The sequence below is a fragment of the Bolinopsis microptera genome, chromosome 12, assembly GCF_026151205.1.
Source record: "Bolinopsis microptera isolate Bmic1 chromosome 12, MBARI_Bmic_1.0, whole genome shotgun sequence".
In the NCBI taxonomy this organism is placed as follows: Eukaryota; Metazoa; Ctenophora; class Tentaculata; order Lobata; family Bolinopsidae; genus Bolinopsis; species Bolinopsis microptera.
Genome location: NC_087083.1, coordinates 7716241 through 7741897, shown reverse-complemented (window position 1 = coordinate 7741897; position 25657 = coordinate 7716241). Strand labels below are relative to the sequence as shown.

Below are 25657 nucleotides of genomic sequence, written 5' to 3'. Positions count from 1 at the left end.
ATCGCGCTACAAAATCTTTGTCATACGTTGTATGACCCGCCGCGCACGAGTGCAGGGCTCCCCCTGTATCGTCGAAACTCTACAGGGGAAGTACTATAGTGAAGCGACCGTGGGGGTCACCACGTGATACAACAAAATCTGAGTGTACTGCTCTATCAGGAGCCCTTGCAGTGGCGCGCGCCCTCCTCCCGGCGGTAAAAAAGCGGGCGCGCAGTGGCGCGAAAGCACATGGTTAGGTGAAATCTGAGTGCATCACCAAATATCAAATATCATTGCTCATCGTCATTTCATATAATAAATACTTTAATTCACGATGTCTGATGTCAATCCTTCGCAGCTCGGCGAGGCCCAGTGGTGCATTTCATTCATCCTTGATCGACCGAAATATTACTGGGCGGCGCTCAGCCTGTCATTCCGCCGAATCTTTATGTTTATGAGCATAATATAATAGCCTGGGGTAACCGAAATATTGCGAGAAACATTATTTAATGCGCGGCTCAGTATTACCTGGGGACCTTAGGCTATCATGTTCATAAACATATAGAATAGAGATTCGGCGGAATGACAGGCTGATCGTTACCTGGGGACCTCAGGCTATCATGCTAATAAACATATATAGAATAGAGATTAGGCGGAACGATAAGATGAGCGCGGCCCAGTTGTGCATCGCGCTGTAACAAATGCAAATACGAAATTAAAGAAGTACCGATATGGCCGCGCACTCTACTCCACACTCGTTGCTCTTTACCTGAGGACCCCAGTTAGGTAGGCTATTATGTTCATTAACATATATATAGATTTGGCGGAATGACAGGCTGAGCGCGGCCCAGTAAGTTGCTCTGTGCTGTGCATCGTGCCGACTGCCGGCCACAACATGAGGCATGGCAAAGATCAGCTTCAAAAATGCTATGGTTTTAATAACCGTGTCAGTTTTAACCAAATTACCGTGAAATGTGACAATTAAATGTTTATTTGAGATCAGCTTTTCTAGTATTGATATGAGTATAGCAAAGCATGCTTTGTTTGCGGTGTTGGTGTTATTATTAATTTATGAATCTTGGTAAAAATGGAATACGGACAAGTTTACTGGGCTTAAATGGGGAAACCGAATAACTCGGGCAATAGAATTGGTGTCTCATCTATTAGAGTCATGCAGTACTAGCAGTACTTCAATCGATTTTTGATACACTTTGCAGCTCCCTCTTCACTTGCACATCACAAGGGAAACGAAACATGAGGCAGATCGATATGGATTCAGTCTACTGGGCGGTGCTCAGCCTGCCAATCCGCCATATCTTCAATCGTGTTAATATGAACACAGAGGTCCCCAGTACAGGCAGGAGGGATTCAGAAAACTGGCGAAATTAACAGTACGTCGATAGACGCGCGCAGCAGCAATGTAAATAAATAAATAGACTGTATTAGCTTGCGGCGCGCATATCAAACTGTTTAAAGGAGTACAGTTTAATAATCCATATCTGTTCCGCGCGTTCCACAAATGGAGTGGGACAACACCCAGATTTGTTCAGCACGCTATGTCCAGAATGCTGTCGACCTACATTGGATGCGGCGGTAAGGTCATGGGTTACTGATTATAACGGCTCAGACGAAAACAGGAGAAGATGAACAATAGAAGATGAACATGCATAACAAGCATGAGAAGTGGTTATAGGTCGCTCTTATTGGTCACTCTTACAAAATTACTGGAAATGCCCCTGGGGGACTGTATTTGGGGCAAACCAAATTTGGGCACTAAACGTGTCTAACTGCAGATGATGGACTTTGGAGGTAATAAAACAACTGTGTAAGAATTTGTGACAAAGGTCACCCAAAAAACGATGATACCGTAAAGTTCTGTAAGTCAGACAGGAAACATCGCTTTTTTGATACATATCTCTTATTTACACGGATAATAATCGCCTCTTGTGAATCCAACCGCGCCACCACAATTTGTGTTACTGTAAAACATCGCGTTCTTTAATTCAACTTCAAATTTGGTTCATCTGCAAAATAGTTTGGTTTCAAAAAGTTGGAGAGAACGCGGTGTTTGACAGAAACATAAACTAGGAAATTAAGGTAAATCATCCGAAACAGACCGTAAATAATTTTAAATACAAGATCAAGAATTTCCGTTTCATTTTAAAACCATCTGAGGAGACATTTTTTTCATATAAAACTGGGAAAACTTAATCAATGTAACATTTAAGTTCACATGGCCCTGGCCAAATACTTCGAGCCCCATTTCTTGATCTTAGCACTAGCTGTTACGTAACCCTAACTGAATTCATCACCCCAACCAACAACAAAAAAACTTAACAAGATATCAAGAGCTAATATCTGGGGCACGAAGCGGTGACGGGGGACAACGATCACAAAAAATGTTGATATTTTTAACCACTTATTATAACGACACCTTATAAAACATTAAATTGGATCATGGGATATAATAATATACGGTAATTATATAATTAAACAATAATTAATTCTTAATTAATCAATTATATAACTACCGCATAATAATAACGCGTTAAAACAAATATCACTGTGACAGCTCACTTCTTGCGTGAGCAAATTCATCAATCAATTTAAAAGTATTAACATTTCATTATCATGTAAGTAATATTTTCTACAAAACGATTAGCCCATTATATCTCGTCCAGTTATGTATTCTTTAAGAAGTTAAATGCATTTTAATAATGTAACTAATTAGGCCTACATTTGTGATTAATTACTCCCAAATTACTCTTCAATTTCTTGAAATCCTCCAATTGTTAAGCAGAGTCGTGTTGATATCAAGTGAATAATTTCATTCACAATTTATAAGGACAGTGCTATTTTTGTTGATTAGGTTGCCTCCCCTTTACCCTCTTAATTTCTATGCCGCCCCCAACATTTTTGAGTTTCACAATTCACAATAACACCTCAATAAACTATATATCGTTTGTTGATTGTGCAATATAAAAAGCGGAGCTATAACAATTAACGAGCATACAAAAAGTGTGAAGCATGTGACGTCACGTGAGGGAGCGTGTGACGTCACGTGAGGGAACTTGTGACGTCACGTAAAGGAACGTGTGACGTCACGTGAGGGAGCGTGTGACGTCACGTAAAGGAGCGTGTGACGTCACGTAAAGGAACTTGTGACGTCACGTGAGGTATCGTGTGACGAGACTTGAGGGAACATGTGACGACATGTGATTGGACGTGTGACGTCACGTGAGGGAACATGTGACGACATGTGATTGGACGTGTGACGTCACGTGAGGGAAAATTTGACGTCATGTGGTAAATAAATTCATTTAAGTCAGTTCGTTTCTTCATTGTTTGCACATAGCGTTCTTTTTGCGGGCCTGCATTTGCGCATAGAACGGATCTTTGCTGATGCTTTTTCTGATGCTTTCCATCCAGGCCATCATTTCCTCCTGAGTAAAGAAGAAATATTAACTTGAATTGTTAAATTGTAGATATGGGATAAAATATCCCATAATATATAATAAACTATTATACATATTTAACTCGCAAATATTTAAAATAATTGAACTATTTAAACTAATTGATTTCTTACATGATTGCTTGCTTGTATTCTGTAGTATTCATGGTTACCGGACACCATTTTGCCGCCACTGTCTGTTTTAGCTGATTTGATAAACTTTTCGTCGGATCTTATCTCGAGTGTAAACTTTCTGTCTTTTAGTTTACACTCCTCAACCTGGAACAGTTACTTCTTAATCACTTAATCACTTAATCACTTAATCACTTAATCTTCTGAGGAACATCCAGGAACTCATATCAGAACTCAGAAGCCAAAACCGAGTCTTAAAATAATAGGATGATTTAAGAAGAGTATTTACAGCTTTTCAGCACCAAAATCTAGACTCTGCATGAGTCCATGAACTTAAAAAATGGAATTGTTAATTTTCACAACAACGTTTGAAATAAAACTTTATAAAGTTTTATAAAACTTTATGTTATAACCCTGTTATAAAGGGTATTTATACAACGTTTGAAATAAATTTCAAACGTTGTATAAATACCCTTTATAACGTAAGTATCTATAACGTAAGTATCTATAACGTAAGTATCTATAACGTAAGTATCTATAACGTAAGTATTCATAACTCATAACGTAAGCATTTATAACGTAAGTATTTATAACGTGAGTATTCATAACGTAAGTATTCATAACGTCGACCTTACCTTGAGGTTTTCCAGGGGAACAATACCCTTAGGTTCACTATCTGATTCCTTCACAAAATAATACAAACAATTATCAGTCAACACAAAGTATCTTTTCTTCCAGCTCTTATGTTTTCCTCCCTCCTTAACTAGATAACCCCGTTTATCAGGGTTGTAGAATGTTATGGTGAAGTCTTGTGTGTCGTCTTCAGGTATTTCGAAGGGCGTGTTTTTAATGGAGTGGTATGCGTCTATGAGTAGCTGGGCGGGGAGGTCTCCACCATCGTTTATACCTGGTTAATGTTTATCATTAAATAATTAAATAATTAGCTGTGAAGATTATAATTAGAGGTTAGGTTTACCACTGACGTAACAACTAACGTTAACGTAAGTACAGTTAATTGATCAGCTGTTGTTGATCCTAGCTTAGTATCATGTTTTATAAAGGCTAAAAAATGTGCCAAAACAAAAAATCACAACAAAACAAAACAGTCTTTCCCTGCTTCATGAAACTATGACGTCACGTGAGGGAAAGCGTCAATAAAAACTTCAATAAAACTAACCGTTGTTCATTTTTACGAATTGATCAGCAGAAAGCTTGTCTTTAACACTGGGGTTATGAAGTGAGGTGTTGAGCATTATGATGGAGAACGCTAGAACGTAGCACGTGTCACTTTTACTGTACACACTGCCAGTTGCTTTGCAGTAGACTGTCGCGAACTCTTCCATCATTCGGTCGATCTGTGGGTAATCAGATGATTAGATAACTAATTGATTTGATAATTGGTTGGTTAAATAGCTGGAGAGGAATGTGGAAGGCAAAAGTCGAATAATGGAACTTTTAATTCACGTAGGTAATGTAAAATTGATATATAGTTAATATAAAGGGGGGGGTGTCATGTCCGTCTATGTCCGTCTATGTCCTGTCCTTTTTGGATTCTATGAGACAACGGACGTGTTTTTTGGGACATTGGCGGACACGGACGGACATTGGCGGACTCGGACGGACATTGGCGGACTCGGACGGACATTGGCGGACTCGGACGGACATTGGCGGACCCGGACGGACATTGGCGGACTTGGATGGACATTGGTGGACATTAGCGGACATTGGTGGACATTAGCGGCAAAAATTTTGAGGACTGAAGAGTACTGAAGAGTACTGAAGAGTACTGAGGAGGATGGCTGAGAAGGATGGCTGAGGAGGATGGCTGAGGAGGATGACTGAGGAGGATGACTGAGGAGGATGACTGAGGAGGATGACTGAGAGGGAGGAGAAGGATCAGGAAGACCCAGGAGGAGGAGGACCCAGAAGGAGGACCTAGGAGGAGGAGGAGGAGAACTGAGGAGGATGACTGAGGAGGAGGAGGACTGAGGAGGAGGACTGAGGAGGACTGAGGAGGACTGAGAAGGAGGAGGACTGAGGAGAATGGCTGAGGAGGATGGCTGAGGAGGATGACTGAGAGGGAGGAGGAGGAGGAAGAGGAGGAAGAGGACTGAGGAGGAGGAGGAGAAGGACTGAGGAGGAGAAGGAGGAGGAGGACCCAGGAGGAGGACCCAGGAAAAGGCCCCAGGAGGAGGAGGAGGACTGGGGAGGAGGAGAACTGTTGAGGACTGATGAGGAGGACTGAGGACGAGGAGGAGGAGTAGGAGGAGGACTGAGGAGGGGAGGAGGAAGAGGACTGGGGAGGATCAGGAAGACCCAGGAGGACCCAGGAGGAGGAGGAGGAGGACCCAGGAGGAGGAGGATGACTGAGGAGGACTGAGGAGGAGGACTGACGATGACTGAGAAGGAGGAGGACTGAGGAGTACTGAGGAGGATGGCTGAGGAGGATGGCTGGGGAGGATGGCTGGGGAGGATGGCTGGGGAGGATGGCTGAGGAGGATGACTGAGGAGGATGACTGAGAGGGAGGAGGAGGAGGACTCAGAAGGAAGAGGATCAGGAGGAGGACTCAGGAGGAGGACTCAGGAGGAGGACTTAGGAGAAATGAGAAGGAGGACTGAGGAGAACTGAGGAGGAGGAGGAGGAGGAGGACTGAATAGGAGAAGGAGGGCAAGGAGGGGGACTGGGAGAGGACTGGGGAGGAGGAGGACTGATGAGAAGGATGAGGAGGAGGACCCAGGAGGAGGAGGACTGAGGACCGAGGAGGAAGAGGAGGAGGATGAAGAGGAGGAAGAGGACCCAGGAGGAGGAGGACTGAGGAGGAGGACTGAGGAGGATGGCTGAGGAGGATGACTGAGAGGGAAGAGGAGGAGGAGGAGGAGGAGGACTCAGGAGGAGGAGGAGGACTGAGGAGGACTGAGAAGGAGGAGGAGGAGGAGGAGGAGGACTGAATAGGAGGAGGAGGAGGGGGACTGGGGGAGGACTGAGGAGGAGGATGGAGGACTCAGGAGAAGGATGAGGAGGAGGACTGAGGAGGACTGAGGACTGAGGAGGAAGAGGAGGAGGATGAAGAGGAGGAGGAGGACCCAGGAGGAGGACCCAGGAGGAGTACTCAGGAGGAGGAGGAGGACTGGGGAGGAGAAGGACTGTTGAGGACTGATGAGGAGGACTGTGGACGAGGAGGAGGAGTAGGAGGAGGACTGAGGAGGGGAGGAGGAAGAGGACTGAGGAAGATCAGGAAGACCCAGGAGGAGGAGGAGGAGGACCCAGGAGGAGGAGGATGACTGAGGAGGACTGAGGAGGAGGACTGACGATGACTGAGAAGGAGGAGGACTGAGGAGTACTGAGGAGGATGGCTGAGGAGGATGGCTGGGGAGGATGGCTGAGGAGGATGACTGAGGAGGATGACTGAGAGGGAGGAGGAGGTCGGAGGAGGACTCAGGAGGTGGACTCAGAAGGAAGAGGAGGAGGACTCAGGAGGAGGACTCAGGAGGAGGACTTAGGAGAATTGAGAAGGAGGACTGAGGAGAATTGAGGAGGAGGAAGAGGAGGACTGAATAGGAGGAGGACAAGGAGGGGGACTGGGAGAGGACTGGGGAGGAGGAGGACTGATGAGAAGGATGAGGAGGAGGACCCAGGAGGAGGAGGACTGAGGACCGAGGAGGAAGAGGAGGAGGATGAAGAGGAGGAGGAGGACCCAGGAGGAGGAGGACTGAGGAGGAGGACTGAAGAGGACTGAGGAGGATGGCTGAGGAGGATGACTGAGAGGGAAGAGGAGGAGGAGGAGGAGGAGGAGGACTCAGGAGGAGGAGGAGGACTGAGGAGGACTGAGAAGGAGGAGGAGGAGGAGGAGGACTGAATAGGAGGAGGAGGAGGGGGACTGGGGGAGGACTGAGGAGGAAGATGGAGGACTGAGGAGAAGGATGAGGAGGAGGACTGAGGACTGAGGAGGAAGAGGAGGAGGATTAAGAGGAGGAGGAGGACCCAGCAGGAGGACCCAGGAGGAAGACTCAGGAGGAGGAGGAGGACTGGGGAGGAGAAGGACTGTTGAGGACTGATGAGGAGGACTGTGGACGAGGAGGAGGAGTAGGAGGAGGACTGAGGAGGGGAGGAGGAAGAGGACTGAGGAAGATCAGGAAGACCCAGGGGGAGGAGGAGGAAGAGTAGGAGGAGGAAGCATCTAAATGTTATTTCCATTTTTGTCCGTTTTTGTCCATTTTTGTCCGTTTATGTCCGCTCTATTTTTTGTCCGTTTTGAAAATATAGGGTACCGAACGGACAAAAAACATGATCCCCCTATAACAGCAAAAATTGAACATTTTATTTAGCAATTTAGGTGTCCATTAATGTCCGCCTATGTCCGCCTATGTCCGCCTATGTCCTTCTATGTCCTTCTATGTCCGTCTATGTCCGCCTATGTCCGCCTATGTCCGCCTATGTCCTGTCCTTTTTGGATTCTATGAGACAAGCGGACATAGACGGACGTGACACCCCCCCCTATAAAGTAGACCGATTTACTCGTATATGACAAATTTACGGGATTAGCAAATCAATAAATACACTTTAATGCTGGTGATGGTTTATTTGAAACTTGATTTGAAACTTGACAGTGCAGGTGACTCAATAATGAATATCCAATCCGGTATTACAGTTTCCACCAACGACCAATCAAACTAACCAATCACTGTCACGTGTCCAAACCAGTTCTAAAATGTAAACAAATAAAACTAATATCAATCAGTGACTTGATTAATATAATAAATAACTTAATTAATAAAAGTTTAATTTTTTACCTTTTGGGCTTCACCCGGTAATCTGAATTTTCCTAGAAAGTTTCTGAGTGCAGTGACGATATCCATCTTCTCGAACTCGAACAACTCAACAAACTTCGTTAAAACCATCAAGTTAAGTTCTTTGTGCTCACCGAGGTACTCGCCGATCTGAAAATATTTCCTTGTGTTTGGGAAAGTTTTAAAAGTATGTAAACGTTTTCTTTTGTTGTGGAATGTGAAGTGCATATTTAAAATTGTTCTTTCCACCATCAAAATGTTTTCACGCGTTTAAAAGAAAATACTTTTTTTCATTTTGACAATTAATATTCATTTCATTTTTATAGACCTGAATGAGCAACATATTGGAAAATAAGACCTCATATTTCATGTGAAAGAGTCATAACATGTTTGCTATAGATGATATATCGTTTTTGTTGGTGTTCAGGAGTGATATATTTGTCGAGAATTGAGATTACATATCGTTTTTATTGATGAAGGAGTATTAATATATTCGTTAAAATGACATCATAGTGGCCAGAGTCTGTATAATAAGCTGTTACGATGATGAACGAGTTACGATCGTGTAATACGAGCACTTATTTCAGCTATTAGTTCAAACATTATGTCACCACTCCACACAAATATCCAAAATATTTTACTGCATTTTTAAGTTGTTACATCGACAGTACCCTGTAACGTATTATGGGTGATGACCTTATAATTCTGTTATAATATTGATAGTAACACTACAAGATGTATTAATACATTTAAATTTGACAGCCACCAGTTAAGATCACTACCAATATTAATTAATATATAACGACAGTAGTAATAATATGCAAAAGTTATGTTATGCTGCCAATACTAATATATTACTTAATATTACTTATTTGACATTACAAATTATTGATCTCTGCCAAGAGTTACATAATGCTACCAACAATTGCAATTTATCTAGAGTTTACATTATCAGCGCGCTCAAAAGTAATATATTCATGCAACATATTATTGAAATATAAAAACTATATCTTATCCTTTTTGTCTAATTCTAAATTGGTTAAAATGCAATTCCAGCCTACACTGTTAAACTACCGCACATAATCCCGGAAGAATTTCCGAACAGGTACTAAGTGAATACATATAAAGGGCATATATAGATATAAACAAACATGATCTAATAAGATTGAGAAATGTTTGTTTAATCAGTACAGTGGATGGGTGTGTTTGTGTAGTTGGTACGTGTTTCTGTGTGTTTCAGCGAGGTATGTTATGGTATGTGCATAATAATACTGGTATGTGCATTATGATACTGGAGACTTGCTGGTATGTTAGATAACAGATATGAAGGGCACATTCTGAGATGTAGCAGTAATGTTTGATCACTGGAGGGCACTTTATCAAGTACAACAATTACAAATTCAGGAATCTATAAAACCTGGATACAATATAATATACGGAGATAGTAGATATCCACTAAACATAAGTGCAAAGCAGTTAAATGTGTGTTAACTGTATAACATGCAGTGTAACTGTGCAGCACATATATACCGGTTTAGTGTCTATATTGTGTGATTAGCGTGACTGCTGAACTTTACGCTGTAATACAAGGGATACAGTCTCTGTTAGGCCAGTTCCAGGGAATGTTATGCTATGTTTCTGGCGACTGCGAGTTTATGACTTGTAATCTAAAATTCCTATAGTACTGTAGTATTGGTGAATTATCAGCTTTAAATTTTGTGGTGGGTTGATATCCACATGCCACTGATAGAAAACGGAGGCCACTTTTCAAGATGCAACTGAATTTTCACCTCGATGGTTATAGTAAGAACATGGAAAATATTCTTATAAACATTCTTCACACCTTATAAACATTCTTCTCGCCTCATAAACATTCCTCTTACCTTTGTTTTGTGAAGACGTTCTCCCTTGTAGAGGAAGGAGGCGATATCTTCAGGAGTGTCATTCAGTAACCCAGCTGCTATCAGAAGCTCTATTCCCTTCTTGGGATCCACGTTAAACCTCTGTCGACCCTGGAGGATTAGCCAATTAGTTAATTAGACTATTAGTTAATTGATCAATCAAATTAAATACTGCAATAAAGATCTGTGGAATATACTGAGGCCTCTAATTGACACGTGACATCTCTCTGATGGACACGTGATATTTAGTTGGCACCCTGCCAGTACCTTATTTGGTATTGATATTGATCCAGCTTCCGATACAATACAAATCGCTAATAATTATAGTATTATCACCATATAAGGTAATGGCATGGTGCCAATTAAATGTCACATGTCAAAAAAAGTTATACGAGGAACGAACTGACTTTACACGTTATTTGTAATTGCAAGGCGAATACAACTGTCGGATGAGGAAGTAAGCCATCTTTAAAATCATTCTCCAGGCAATTAATAAATTAGCCTCTTATCTATCAATTAACTAATTATCAGTAATCAATTATCAACTAACCTGAACGTCGTCCAGAGTCTTAGTGTTATCGTTACGATTGTGTTCAGCGCTCGCGGCAGCAGCAGCTCCAGGGTGTCTCCCTTCGAACTGCGCTAACTCCTAAAATAGTAAGGGTCATTAAGATTAATTAACTAATTCCTAAATAGTAAGAGTCATTAAGTTATCATTGAGTAACTGATTTTTCTATGATACAGGGTGGGCCAAAAGTCAGTACCCATACGTTGGCCTTTATAGCTCAGTCACTGAGTGCCCAATTTAAATACTTCTTTCTGGTATGACTTAGTACCACCACTGGTTCGAGGAATTTGTCAACTCGAAAAATATTCGCGTTCATTTTTTTCAAATGGAGGTTCATTTTCACATTTATTTGGTAGTTTGGATAGTCGGATCAAGCTAAATGTTATTGAATTGTGTTTGGCCATTCGAATTACGTTTGTCCTGAAAGAATTAGAACTGTAGCTTCTCAGATGACCGAGATATGAAGCATAACGAGTTTATTCATGTTACGTGTGATCAGGTGATTGGTTTACCTAATCACGTGATAAGGTGACCCCGTTAACTACCTCGTGAAATATTATGGGAATTGTTAAGGGTGCCCAATTAAGGTGTCGTGTCACGGTGTCACATATTCACCCAGTCAATTTTGTTAACGAGATACAGAAAATGCTTGATAACTTCGTCATTTCTAATCCGTTTTGCCTCACGTTTTCAGATCATATGCAACATTTGATAATATACCGTCTCTGAAAAAATTAGGTGTTCAGCATGTTCAGAGGAAACAATATAGGTGTTTTAATATTGAATAGGCGTGGTCTAAAATATTCGAATTTTCAAATTTTGACGACTGAATCCTCGAACCAGTAAGTACAGTATGCCATCTGCAAAGCAACAGCTCTCAAATATAAAACACGGCGGAGCTATTAAGGCCAGAGGCACATATTAGGTGCGGTAAAAAATCGAAATTATGCGGTACCGCACCCGACTATAAAGGTAAAATGTGCGGTAAGGTGCGGTAAATTTTTACCAATTATGCGGCAAATGTGCGGCGATTTTTTCGAAATTTGTGCGGGAATTGTGCGGGTTTTTTTTGCATTTTCTCGAGGACTTTGGAAATTCTAAACGTATAACCGCCGCTCTTATCAAAAATAGGTCTGTTTATGTGTTACTGAGGGTGTAGTTCTTTACTAAGACCATGATTGAACCTATATTGAGATTCAGTTATCTGGGAACAGTGACTTGATCTGGTAGAGATCAGGAATCAGGATACAGTTATTTGAAGACGCCTCTTGATAGAGTCGATCAGATCCCATGCGTGATCGCAAATATGTGACACGCTTGTTGGCATTGATCGTCAGTATTTGTGAACCATTTGATCCAAGATCCATTAAGCCCACTATAAAGCCAACGCTGCAACGAATAAAGCTCATTACCCTTTACACCTACTTCTTCTATTATCACCTACGAATGATAACTGATACACTATAATCGAAGTACGGTAACGACGAGGGTTCCATAATGTCCTGGGTCACGGTCTCGAAAGGACCTGGATCACGGTCCCGAAAGGGCCTGGGTAACGGTCCCGAAAGGGCCTGGGTAACGGTCCCGAAAGGGCCTGGGTCACGGTCCCGAAAGGGCCTGGGTCACGGTCCCGAAAGGGCCTGAGTCACGTGGCCTAAGCATGAGTTCCAAAAGGGCCTGGGTCAGGGTCCCGAAAGGGCCTGGGTCTGGGTCCCGAAAGGGCCTGGGTCACAGTCCCGAAAGGGCCTCGGTCACGTGGTAACCGGGTCACGTGACCTAAGCATGAGTTCCAAAAGGGCCTGGGTCAGGGTCCCGAAAGGGCCTGAGTCACGTGGTAACTGGGTCACGTGGCCTAGGTATGAGTTCCAAAAGGGCCTGGGTCACGGTCCCGAAAGGGCCTGGGTCAGGGTCCCGAAAGGGCCTGGGCCAGGGTCCCGAAAGGGCCTGAGTCACGGTCCTAAAAGTGCCCAACTTTAACATATTTTGGTTTTACACTCGAAAATCTTAACGCAAAAATTTCAAAATTATGCGAAATTACGCGGAAAATGCTAGATTATGCGGAAATATGCAGATAATTACAAAATGTGCGGAAATGTGCGGAAAACAATAAATTATGCGGAAGTGTGCGGAAAACGGTAAATTGTGCGATCCCGCACCCATCGCACCTAATATGTGCCCATGATTAAGGCCAACGTATGGGTACTGACTTTTGGCCCACCCTGTATAAAATAAAATAACAAATCGAAGTAAAGTTTCTTTAACTAAGGGTATTTACTGCCGCCATATCTGCAGCAGGTTTGTCTCTGAAAAACTTGTCAGAAAGACAAAGTGAATAAGGCAATGTTTAGACAAAGACACGGTAAATCATGACTTCACTGTAAGTCATGACGTCACCGTAAATAATGACGTCACTGTACCTGATCTATCCTAGATAGCTCCTGATCAATAACACTAAGCTCTCTCTGTACCAACTCCTTCTTCCGCCGCACTTCTATTACCGCTCGTTTCTGAGAGAGAAAACAATAAGTTAGTTTGTAAAGAGGAGACAAATAATCGGACAAAATAAGAGGCTTATAGTTATAGTCATGGAGATCTGTCAAACACGGTTTTACTGGTTTTTACTTCCCAAGTGCAAGTTTCCTGTCACTCTATACAAACCCTTCTGCCCCACATAGGTTATAAAATACCATTTCTCTTCAGGGAAGAGACAATAACTTAGTTAGTAATACTTAGGGGAGGAGACAATAACTTAGTTGGTAAACACCACTCCTTTTTAAAGTTTGCGTAACATGCGCGGAACTATTTGTACAGCACTCCACTCCTAGTTTTGAAGTGCAGCTAGGTAAGGTTAATCCTACCTTGTACGGTACCGTTTGTAGTTTACTCTTCTCTTTTTAAAGAAGTTAGGTAACTTGTATGGTATAGTAATGGTCTTGAGATTTTGTTGCTGAACCTGAGTGTTCACTCGTGCACAATCATCTAACGACACGAGTATTGTTTCCGGAGTTAAACAGGATTTACAAATTTTACAAAATTTACAAAATTTACAAATTTTGTCTGCTGCCTAGCTAGTTTTATCAGAAAAAATGGGCGTCTCGTGCAGCAAATTCCAAAGATAAGCAACTGATTTTGGCAATGTTGGCAATGGTTCATTGTTGAGTATGTAAATTAAGCCTCCATGACATAAAGAATAGCGGTTGAAAAGGAGGACTGTTACAATAGATTTGATGGGATTATCGGCGTCAGATTACAAATAATTCATTGACACAAGATATAATCAAGTACTTACTGACAGCGGAAATAGGGGTATTGTGTTGCAAAATGTTACACTCTACAACTAACTTGATAATTTAACAATTTAAAGACGGATAGAATTGCTTTTAAACTTTCAATTTCCTTCTGTTGAAATTCTAGCACTATGCATTGCAGTTGTAAATTGTAGTATAGATTACATAGTGTCGAAATATAGTGTCGACACTCGAAGTAAGTCTCGATTGTTGACTATGAAGAATGTATTGTGTGGTATGGAAGTAGTAATGTATCGAAAAAAAGATAAAGCAGAAAGATTCGTTTCATGATTGGATAAGTTAAGATAAGAATATAATGATATCAAAAGTTACGCAACTGAGTAATCGAAACATAATCGAGAGCAGTTCAAAAATTCAATGAACTATTTAAAATGCTGAGAAAGATTAGACATTAGACCAGTAATACGATAACAAAGATAATAATACGTTAAGTTTAACAAACTTGAGTTAGTAAACTTAACAAACTTACATTAAGTTAGTAAACTCAACAAACTCCAACAAACTCTCTACAAATACCTCGCTTCTTACCAACAACAAATCAACATTCAACAACTAGCAACGCGCAGAGTAACACTCGTAATACAAAACGTAACAAATTAAACAGAAACTCACGCAACCAAACCAGAAAGAACTCCCAAGAAAAATGAGAAACCCCTCAACAATGCAGTACACCCAGTAAAGTGACGTGTGCGTGTACGGAAGATGTTAACACTCGTTATTACGCAGATGATATGACAAATATGTGTGTTATTTCGTAATATCACTCACCAGGTTAAGACGGTGGGTTAAAGGTGAGGCTTTACTGTGGAATGTGGGTTTGGTGATTTAATATGTGGGTTTGTTACAGTGGTTACTGTGTTTAGGTTACTGTGGTTACTGTATCTAGGTTACTGTAAAGCTGTAACCAGGTTTCAGTTACCAGTTGCTAGGTTACAGTTACTAGTTGCTAGGTTACAGTTACCAGTTGCTAGGTTACAGTTGCCAGTTGCTTGGTTACGAGGTTACAGTAACCAGTGCCTAGGTTACAGTTACCAGTTGCTAGGTAACAGTTACCAGTTGCTAGGTTACAGTTAGCAGTTGCTAGGTTACAGTTACTAGTTGCTAGGTTACAGTAACTAGTAGCTAGGTTTCAGTTACCAGTTGCTAGGTTACAGTTACCAGTGCAGTTGCTAGGTTACAGTTACCAGTTGCTAGGTTACAGTTACCAGTTGCTAGGTTACAGTTACCAGTTGCTAGGTTACAGTTACCAGTTGCTAGGTTACAGTTACCAGTTGCTAGGTTACAGTTACCAGTTGCTAGGTTACAGTTGCTTAGTTGCTAGGTTACAGTAACTAGTAGCTAGGTTTCAATTACCAGTTGCTAGGTTACAGTTACCAGTTGCTAGGTTACAGTTACCAGTTGCTCGGTTACAGTTACTAGTTGCTAGGTTACAGTTGCCAGTTGCTTGGTTACGAGGTTACAGTAACCAGTGCCTAGGTTACAGTTACCAGTTGCTAGGTAACAGTTACCAGTTGCTAGGTTACAGTTGCTAGGATACAATAACTAGTGGGTTACACGGGTTCATTATCAGTGATGGAGAACTATGGAATGTTGTGTATCAGTGACATAACATCCTGCTAAAACACCTGACCAACCCAAAAATGTACATACCTTTCATGCCTTTCATATAACGAATCTATTAGACTGCTTACGAGCTTCAATATAATACCGATATTATCTTCTTTAACATATCAACCAACATATTATTGTAATTAGCAAATGATTTGTCTTCAACAAAATTGTGAAATTTATGATATTGAGTAATGAGTATTAGATTGTAATTGTATAGAAAGAAATAAACTGGCATGGTATGTAAACTATGCATATGCCTTACATTACCTAATGTTGTAGTTATGACGTCATATCCTACTAGACCAGCCCAGTCCACTAAAATATTAACATGCCTGTATGGAATTAAGGCTTCCTGTTAGGCTCATTTGAAGGTCAAATACCTCATAACGGTGACCACACACAAATGGAGGAGAAAAATAGCATTGGACTAAAAAGGTGAGCGCTAAAGTGACGTTATGTATCCTAGTTGACATGGATCTGGAGTTTTTCTTTTAGAAATGACATAATAGTGACAAATGATGGTACTGTTAGTGACAAATGGTAGCAATGTTGTAGACACAGTTATACTCCTCAGACATGACACAGTTTGGGGGGGGGGGGGGGGGGGGGGGGTACCAATGGCATAGAATGGAGACAAATGGCATAAAATTCATCAAATGGCATAGAAATTTCATGGCATAAATGGAAATTTTGTTTGGCCAATTCTCCATTTATGCCAATTTATGCCATGAATTTAGGTCTTCATATTTGACCTTTAGGATGACTTTAAATTCGCAAATATTATTAGTACTTGAATAAGAGACATGTTTCATGCTTTATAACGCTTGGAATGATCGTTAAAGTCAAAGATTCATATGACAAATAAAGAAAATAGAAATGTATTATATCAAATATATACCAAACATTTCACTATTCAAGAAAAGCAAATTGTGAGATGTTCAAAATGTACAGAATACAAACATTGACAACACAACGATTTTGAATGTCATCAAGGAACAATGCATCTGATGTATTTGTCTTCGACGAGTAGCCAAACATTAGGAGATCCATTGATTAGGCTATGTTCCTGGCAGTAGTACTTCATGGGGCATGACTTATAAGAAATAAATCTAACCACTCCTGTTGCAAAGTCCTGCTGAGATTTGAAGACTTTAAGAGTTTCTGTACTGCCAGCTTTCAAAACTGTTGAACATCCGCATTCAGATTGATTGTATATGCGAACATCAGAAGACACTCCAAACGCGTCCCCCTTGAATCTTGAAAGACGAGATTTTGTTGATAAAGTGCTTCTTCCTCCATTGAGCGTGAGTGTCTCAAAAGACCGGAAGGATAGTGTTCCATATTTATCTGTTGATATCGTTTCTCCATCATCACAATCATCAACTCCAGGTTCTACCTCATAAGCTAAGTCGTCCTCATCCTCGAGGCATCCAGCTTCATCATCTACAGCTTCCCAAGAAAGTTCTTGGCCATGGACGATTGGCTTCCCACTCTGTTCTTCAGGATCTGCGACTGCGGCGAACACAGGGAAATTGTTTCTTTTCCCTTCTCGAATGCAGTCCCTCGATGCCCTGTCCAGCGTTTTTGCCAACTTGCCTAGGCTTATCATACCACCAGTCCATTTCACTCGTTCTGCTTTCTGGCCTGTAGATTTAACCTTTTTGAGGTGAACTGTAGGATGCAAAACTGTACTTCCACGTGCATGTGCAATTGCAGATGTGTCTTCATGTAATGATAAAGCACTGTACACATTCTTTCTCTCCATTCCATGGGCCATAGTTATCGCATCCATATTTCTTGAGCGACCAGATGAAAAAGAAACCCGAATAAATGCAAACAGCTGCTCATTCTGATCACTTCCAAGGTAATAAGTGACGATTTCAGCATTAGGGAATTGCTTCTTCAGCAGAGTTAAATACAAAATAAGACCGTCACAAGTACATATAAGATCAAGGTACGTCTGATTCGTTATGCTGACAGCTGAGTAAGTATTCTCTTTCCAAGTAACGAAAAATGTTTTTTCTCAAACAGTTCCATTTTTATTATACTTTATAGTTTAGAGTCTAATTTGGCATGATATCAGATCATGTGATATTACATGGCCCCATGGAGAGCATTGCCAGAGCAATTGGCCAGAGAGCTCCATAGAAGTAAGGGGCCTACTCTAGCCAACAGCTCTAATACATTTCCTTCCTCAACTTCATTTTCTTCATCTAACTGCTGCTGCTGCTCAGCAACTACTTGATAGCTGGCACAGTGACAATTGTCTGCGTAGTGTATCTGTTAGCCTCAATTTTGCCTCAAGGAGGGAAGGTAGCCTCAATCCAACCTCACATAAGTTTCGATAAAGTCTCAATAACCTTCGGGCTACAGTTACAAGTTTTATAGTGGGTCTATAATAATAATAATAATAAAATTTGGTAGCTTAAACACAAACTCTAAGCCCAGTGGATAAACCACAAAACTTATGCTCTATTGTGTGAAACAAAGATACTAGTTTCCGTACACTAAAGTTACAACTTAAAATGCGGTCGAATCATTTATTAGCCTCATTTTGGCCTCCTACAAGAAGACTCTGCGATTTCTGAAATGTTGAGCTTGAAGAGGATGAATAAATTTTTATTGTTGACACATTAGATAGTCACAATACCGAACATGCTCGAAAATATACACAAAAGTATACTTGTTAGCCTCATTTCACCTTCTCACAAGGTGGTTAGCCTCATTTTCACCTCGAAAATTTGAAGCTATAATCCGACGGAATTTCATGTGCAACATAGATATCAAGTAACTTGTGAGTTGTTAACCTGTTTCCGTACATTAAAGTTAAAATGCGGTCGAATTTTTTATTAGCCTCATTTTGGCCTCCTACAAGTAGACTCGGCGATTTCTGAAATGTTGAGTTTGAAGAGGATGAATCAATCTTTATTGTTGACGTATTAGATAGTCACAATACCGAACCAACTCGAAAATATACACAAAAGTATACTTGTTAGCCTCATTTCACCCTCTCAAAGGGTGGTTAGCCTCATTTTCACCTCGAATATTTGAAGCTTAAATACCGATTAAATATAATCCCAAGGAATTTCATGTGCAACATGGATATCAAGTAACGTGTCCAAGGTTGAAGAGTACTGCATTGCTCTTCAAAATCGTTTTAGCTGCCTACCAATGGAGGAGAATCTTGATGGAGAATGGACATTAGTTAAGGATACCATTAAAGAAGTGTCTATGGAGGTACTGGGTGAGCGCCCCCGGCGCAGAAAGCAGCAGCATTTGTCTCAGGAGACAAAAAGCCTTATTGCAGAACGCAGTAAGATTAAACAGATGGCGCCTAGTGACAACAACAATAGGAGCGAGTATTCTCGGGCCAACAAACTTGTCAAAAAGAGCTGCAGGAAAGACGACGAGAATTGGGCTCTTAGAGTTGCAGCAGATCTGGAAACAGCTGCTGTCCATGGCCGGCAAAGGGAAGTCTGGCAACGGATAAAAACACTGTCCGGTATGAAGAATCGAAAATCAACTGCTGTAAGAGACAAATCCGGGAAGTTGATTGCTGATCCTTCTGCTCAGAGAGAGAGATGGGGAGAACATTTTTCGGAGCTATTAAACCCTCCTCCCACGAATGCGGATCTGTCTGACCTGGACCATCTTGAAGTGGTTCCATGCTTTCCTTATCTTGGTGATGGTGATGGTCCCCCCACTAGACTTGAGATTTTAAACTGTCTCAAAAAATTGAAGAACCACAAAAGTGCTGGGATCGACGAAATCTCTAATGAGCAGTTAAAGTATGGGGCAAGTGGTCTTGTGGATAGGATGGAGAAATTGTTCTCTAAAGTTTGGAATTCAGAAGCAGTGCCTGACGACTGGTTGAAAGGCATCGTGATAATTGTACCAAAGAAGGGTGATACCTCTCATTGCTCCAATAATAGGGGGATCACTCTAAGATCTACAGCATCTAAACTGTATCAAATCATCATATTACAACGCATGAGTGACGGTTTAGAAAGTTTGCTACGAGACAATCAGTGTGGGTTTAGAAAGAACAGATCATGCATTGATCAGATTTATTCACTCCGCACTATTATACATAACTGCATTGAATATAATCTCCCCCTGTATGTAAATTTTGTGGACTTCAAGGCAGCTTTTGATTCCATCGACAGGAATTATATTTGGAAAGCATTCAGTCATTATGGCCTGCCATGTAAATACATTCGAATAATACAGGCATTCTTTAATGGAACTGTTAGTGCTGTTAGACACAATGGTGAACTATCAGAATGGTTTGAAGTAAGTTCAGGCAGTGGCCAAGGAGACATTCAGGGTCCCCCACTTTTTAATGTCTGCCTCAATGTGGCTGCTGAGAGAACAGAAAGCAACAAAGTGGTGTCCCACGGAGCGGTTCTTCAAAGATCTATCAGTCCGCTTGTTGATGATATCACTGTGTTAGATACAGATTATGCAGATGACATGGCTGTACTGGATAACAGCGAGGAAGGTCTTCAAGAAACAACTGACCTTTTGTGTATGTATGGTGCCCAGGGAGGTCTTAGAATCAATGGTAAAAAGACTGAGGCTATGGTCATTGGTAAAGCAACCTCTCAACGGCCATACACGAAAGAAGCCACAGTGAACATCACTGTTGAAGACACGCCAGTGCAGCAAGTTAGTGATTTTACGTACTTAGGTACAATTATTTCCAGCGACGGTACTATCGACCGTGAGTTGTCAGCTAGGATTCAGAAAGCTTCCGGATCCTTCAATCAACTGAGTAATATATGGAAAAACCGCAACATCCAGTCTTATACAAAGATCAGGATTTATAAGGCAGCGGTTTTGACAATATTGTTATATGGTAGTGAGGTTTGGAACACAACCAAAAAGCAGCTACATCGCTTTGAGGTGTTCCATCAGCGTTGCTTGAGGAGAATACTTAGGATAAGATGGCTCGATCGGGTTGGAAACACTGAAGTGCTGGAGGGTGCAAAGATAAATCCAGTAGAGACGTACATAGGAGCAAACCGCCTGCGTTGGTTTGGCCATGTCACCAGAATGCCAGACACTAGGCTTCCTAAGTACCTGCTTAACTGGACCCCTGCCCATGGGAGAAGATCTAGGGGCCGTCCAAGAAAGAACTGGAGGAAATGTTTGCTGGAAGATGCTGCAGCGTTTACAGGAAACACTGACATAGACCTAGAAGGAGCGAGCGAGATGGCTAGTGACCGCAAACTTTGGAGGGAGATGATACGTCACAAACGGGAGTTCATTGGTGCAGGCCACTCGAATGATTGAGGAGACCTAATCAAGTAAGTAGTACATTAAAGTTAAAATGCGGTCGAATTATTTATTAGCCTCATTTTGGCCTCCTACAAGTAGACTCGGCGATTTCTGAAATGTTGAGTTTGAAGAGGATGAATCAATCTTTATTGTTGACATATTAGATAGTCACAATACCGAACCAACTCGAAAATATACACAAAAGTATACTTGTTAGCCTCATTTCACCCTCTCAAAAGGTGGTTAGCTTCATTTTCACCTCGAATATTTAAAGCTTAGATCTCGATCAAGTATAATCACTATGGATTTTACTGGGCCGCGCTCAGCCTGTCATTCCGCCAAATCTCTATGTTTATGAACATAATCTCTATGTTTATGAACATAATAGCCTGAGGTCCCCAGGTAATATGGATTATACTTGCAACTTGAATATCATGGACGTAACATGAGAAAGTTCTTTTTTGAAAGTGGTGAGGCTAATTTGTTAGCCTCAATTGTCCCTCGCAGTTAAATCACTCCTACTGAGTCTAGTGAGTGAGCTAGGAGGTCGCCGAACATCTCATTTTAAAGCCGTATCGATTTTCTATACGCATACCAAAAATCAAATGCGTAACTAAAACAGAAATGAAATTACAGAAGTTTTCAATTTTTTGTTTAGGGGTGTTTCTAATGACCAGGGTCAGTACAACAAATAGAGATAAAGGTGACAGTACTAGTGGGGTGCAGACTATTCGTTATTAAATTCTCAGTTCAAAGTTTTAAAATTTAATATTTCGAATGGCATAGAATGGAGACAAATGGCATAAAATTCATCAAATGGCATAGAAATTTCATGGCATAAATGGAAATTTTGTTTGGCCAATTCTCCATTATGCCATTTATGCCATTGGTACCCCCCCACAGTTTCCATTACCGTTCAACCACAGGTCTAAATTATTAATTGTAATAGTCAAAATAGGACTTTCAAATACAGTCATGTTTCACTTGTTGATGTTTTAAAAGTTGTATTGTGTAATAGACCCAATACACAAAGTAATTAAGGAAAATATTTAACATATTATAATGCAAAAGTAAAACATTTAAAGTTTGGCTCTGCATACCAAGTGTAACAAGTGTAACAAGTGTAACAATTGTAACACATGTAACAAGTGTAACAAGTATAACAAGTGTAACAAGTGTAACAATTGTAACACGTGTAACAAGTGTAACAAGTGTATCAAGTGTAACTAACATACCAACCTGAACGAGAGAAGATATGTAATGTCCGTCTGTGAACAGCTCTAACGAAGGAACATTTGGATCCATAGTGAAATATTATAGCCACCCGTGATACAAAATGGTAAGCCTTATCTAAGCCAAGAGTGGGCAGTGGCTGTATGGCCAAACTTGGTCAAAATACCTTCAGAAGGCTGAAAAGAGAGAAAACTGAAAAGATGCATAAACTAAAGAATGTATACACATAAAACCTGCAAATTAATAACAAAGACTGTGCCAAGTGCCTTTACTTTAATTAACGGGGATTATACAGAGATCGTGTTGCAAATCTTGACTTTCTAGTTTTGAGTTAGGTGGCTGAAACTTCTGAATTTCATTCCTCATACACTTAGTACCGCACGTGACGTTGGGGGGGGGGGGGGGGGGGGGGGGGGCAGTATCCAGATAGCCCGACTCCTGTTCGCGAACAGGCGGTGTTCGTGAACAACTTATGACATGATGGTTACCAGATCATATGACTGCATAATAATTACAGTACACAGACTTGCTTACGATGATGTGAACCCCTTGACACTGTAGTTTGCTTGCATCAAGATATAACTTATAGTATGGTGGGTAAACTGTGCTGAAACTTCTGAATTTCAATTTTCATGCCTCATACAACTCATACTAACACGTGAGAAAAGTTGTGGTATTTCAATATCATATTCAAAAGCAAAATGTTTACTTTTATCTGGCGTTAAGCCAATTAACCTCAATTAAAGAAGATATGTCTTGTTCGCTTGTGTACAGTACTAGTGAAGGTTCATTAGGATTCCAGGAGTAGGGCGAGAAAAGATGCATATCAAATATACGCACAAAGATGCAAATTTTAAATGAAACACTGAGACTGTGTCAAATCACACAGTCTTAGTCACCCGACTCCTAGATACTTAATTAAGGAGGGTTAGATGCGATTATATTTCCAATCTTGACTTTCGAGGTTCGACTTAAATTCGCTGCAATTATGTATTAACATGCCACTTGCAACACGGACGATATTATGATGAATTAAAACATAGATTAGAAAACAGAACTTCAGAAGAACTATTTAAACATCAATGTCGGACGTCGGTTCGACGGGTTTCTGGTCTGTTGGCACTGAAATGGCTTTATGATATTGGCAGTGGAAGCTTACTTTTATAAAAGCATGACCACGTACCGTGGTTGGCGGGGTTAAATCGTGTTAATCAAGGGTTAAATCGTGTTGAAGAGATAATGTTAACTGCCAAAATAATAGAACTGCCAACATGGCAGAAATTGCCATAAGTTTTTAAATTTGCACGGTTTCGTGTTTAAAGGTAGAAACAAACCTTGGAGAAGGACTCAATCGTGTGGATCAGAAAGCGCAAGATAGTATCCAGTATTAAAACAGCCATAAAAACCGTTTATAAACAGAAACTAAACAGCCATAAACAGAAACTAAACAGAAACTAAACGTTTCGAGCGATAAAAAGGCTCTTAGACTTAACAGAGACAGTGAAGTCGAATAAATGACACAATATCTTGCTATATTATATCTAAGGTCGATTTGATTTTCGATTACGATTTAAACCATATACGGACGTAAAAAGAAGTTTTTAAAAGCTTTTTTTTGAGCTACAAAATAAAATATGTCAAGAAACGAATCTAACTTAATATAAATTGAGCTCGCGAGGAAGTTCATTAAAAAGGAAGCGCCTTTTTGAGAGGCGTCTTTTACGTATAAACATATACATTATACGGTATATGTAACTGAGTTATAAACGAAACTAACTTAAATTGAGCTCGCGAGGAAGTTCATTAAAAAGGAAGCGCCTTTTTGAGAGGTATGTTTGACGTAATATGCAAGTTATATTATAAACTTACGAGTTCCTGGCTGGAAAACAAGTACAGTACAGTGCAAGTTTGTACGCTTTAAAACTATAAATTTAAGTAGCTTAATTGTCTAATATAATAGCAGCTTAAACGGATCCAGCCTAAGTTAGATACTTAAATCCAGTTTTAATCCACTTAAAATTGGAGACTTTAACTTATTACTAGGGTAAATAATATGTAAACTGTAAATAGTCATAGTATGTCAAATGAACTTTACTTTTTTATATATAAAAAAACAGTTTCTCATCATTGAGAATTATATCCTTAGTTATATTAGATAGTAATATAGATAAGTGACATCAAACACTAGTAAATATAACATAGTTTTAAACTAATTACAACACTACAAATCTATTACATTTATTGAGAAAATTATGTAATGTAACGCGATGGAAGTTCTTTAAGCAATTCCAGTCCAAACCCTGGATACATGACATAAAAGATTCGTTTTCACTTGTTTGCATGAAAAGCATTAATATAAAACATTTTTAACTTGTACTTTAATTTTTGCCACAAATTATCCTCTAATTACTTGCCAATCACCTACTAATTACTAATTACATGTTAATTACTTATTACTAATTACCTGCTCATCACTGAGAGAATGAAAGCGCTTGTCCGCCTCCAGTTGTTCTAACAGGTAAGATTCTCTGGTGCTGCGCGCCACCATCAGCAACTGTTATTCTGTTGTTAACTACTAGACATAATCTACCGGCTGGTACCCGGGTATATTTCACATCGCTAGACCTAAATCTGGTAGTTCATCAGTTAGTTGCTAATTAATTAATTAATTAATTGGTTAACTGTTATCAGCAACTGTTATTCTGTTGTTAACTACTAGACATAATCTACCGGCTGGTACCCGGGTATATTTCACATCGCTAGACCTAAATCTGGTAGTTCATAAGTTAGTTGCTAATTAATTAATTAATTAATTGGTTAACTGTTATCAGCAACTGTAATTCTGTTGTTAACTACTAGACATAATCTACCGGCTGGTACCCGGGTATAGGTATATTTCACATCGCTAGACCTAAATCTGGTAGTTCATAAGTTAGTTGCTAATTAATTAATTAATTAATTGGTTAACTGTTATCAGCAACTGTTATTCTGTTGTTAACTACTAGACATAATCTACCGGCTGGTACCCGGGTATATTTCACATCGCTAGACCTAAATCTGGTAGTTCATAAGTTAGTTGCTAATTAATTAATTAATTAATTGGTTAACTGTTATCAGCAACTGTTATTCTGTTGTTAACTACTAGACATAATCTACCGGCTGGTACCCGGGTAAATGTTTTAAACAACTCTACCGGCCACTGACAGAGAAATTTCACATCTGACAGATTTCAATTTAGCTGTCGTTAAGAATATTATTAACTGATAATTATTTCAAATTAACTCGATAGATAACAACATATGACAGATTATGAAATATACAGTGCACAGTAGCTAAGCTGATGACAGAAATTACACGCAACCATCAAATAACCGTGACAGGGCAGCAAACTCGTGAGAGTATCATG

The 25657-nt window shown here is 40.4% G+C and overlaps 2 protein-coding genes across 2 annotated transcripts in view; both read right to left on the bottom strand.

Annotated features, from left to right (window-relative positions):
* Window positions 1-25657, bottom strand: part of LOC134824622 (uncharacterized protein DDB_G0284459-like) — a 132526-nt gene that overhangs the window by 89216 nt on the left and 17653 nt on the right. The gene's annotated exons all lie outside the window — the stretch shown is intronic.
* LOC134824204 (cytohesin-2-like) lies at window positions 1806-24884 on the bottom strand. The gene is made up of 9 exons (XM_063835980.1): window positions 24716-24884; window positions 13237-13326; window positions 10802-10900; window positions 10234-10362; window positions 8354-8500; window positions 4740-4917; window positions 4198-4469; window positions 3566-3709; window positions 1806-3422 (listed from the first exon to the last, which is right to left on the bottom strand). Exons 1-9 carry the CDS (start codon window positions 24797-24799, stop codon window positions 3318-3320), a joined length of 1248 nt encoding a protein of 415 aa, XP_063692050.1. The 5' UTR covers window positions 24800-24884; the 3' UTR covers window positions 1806-3317.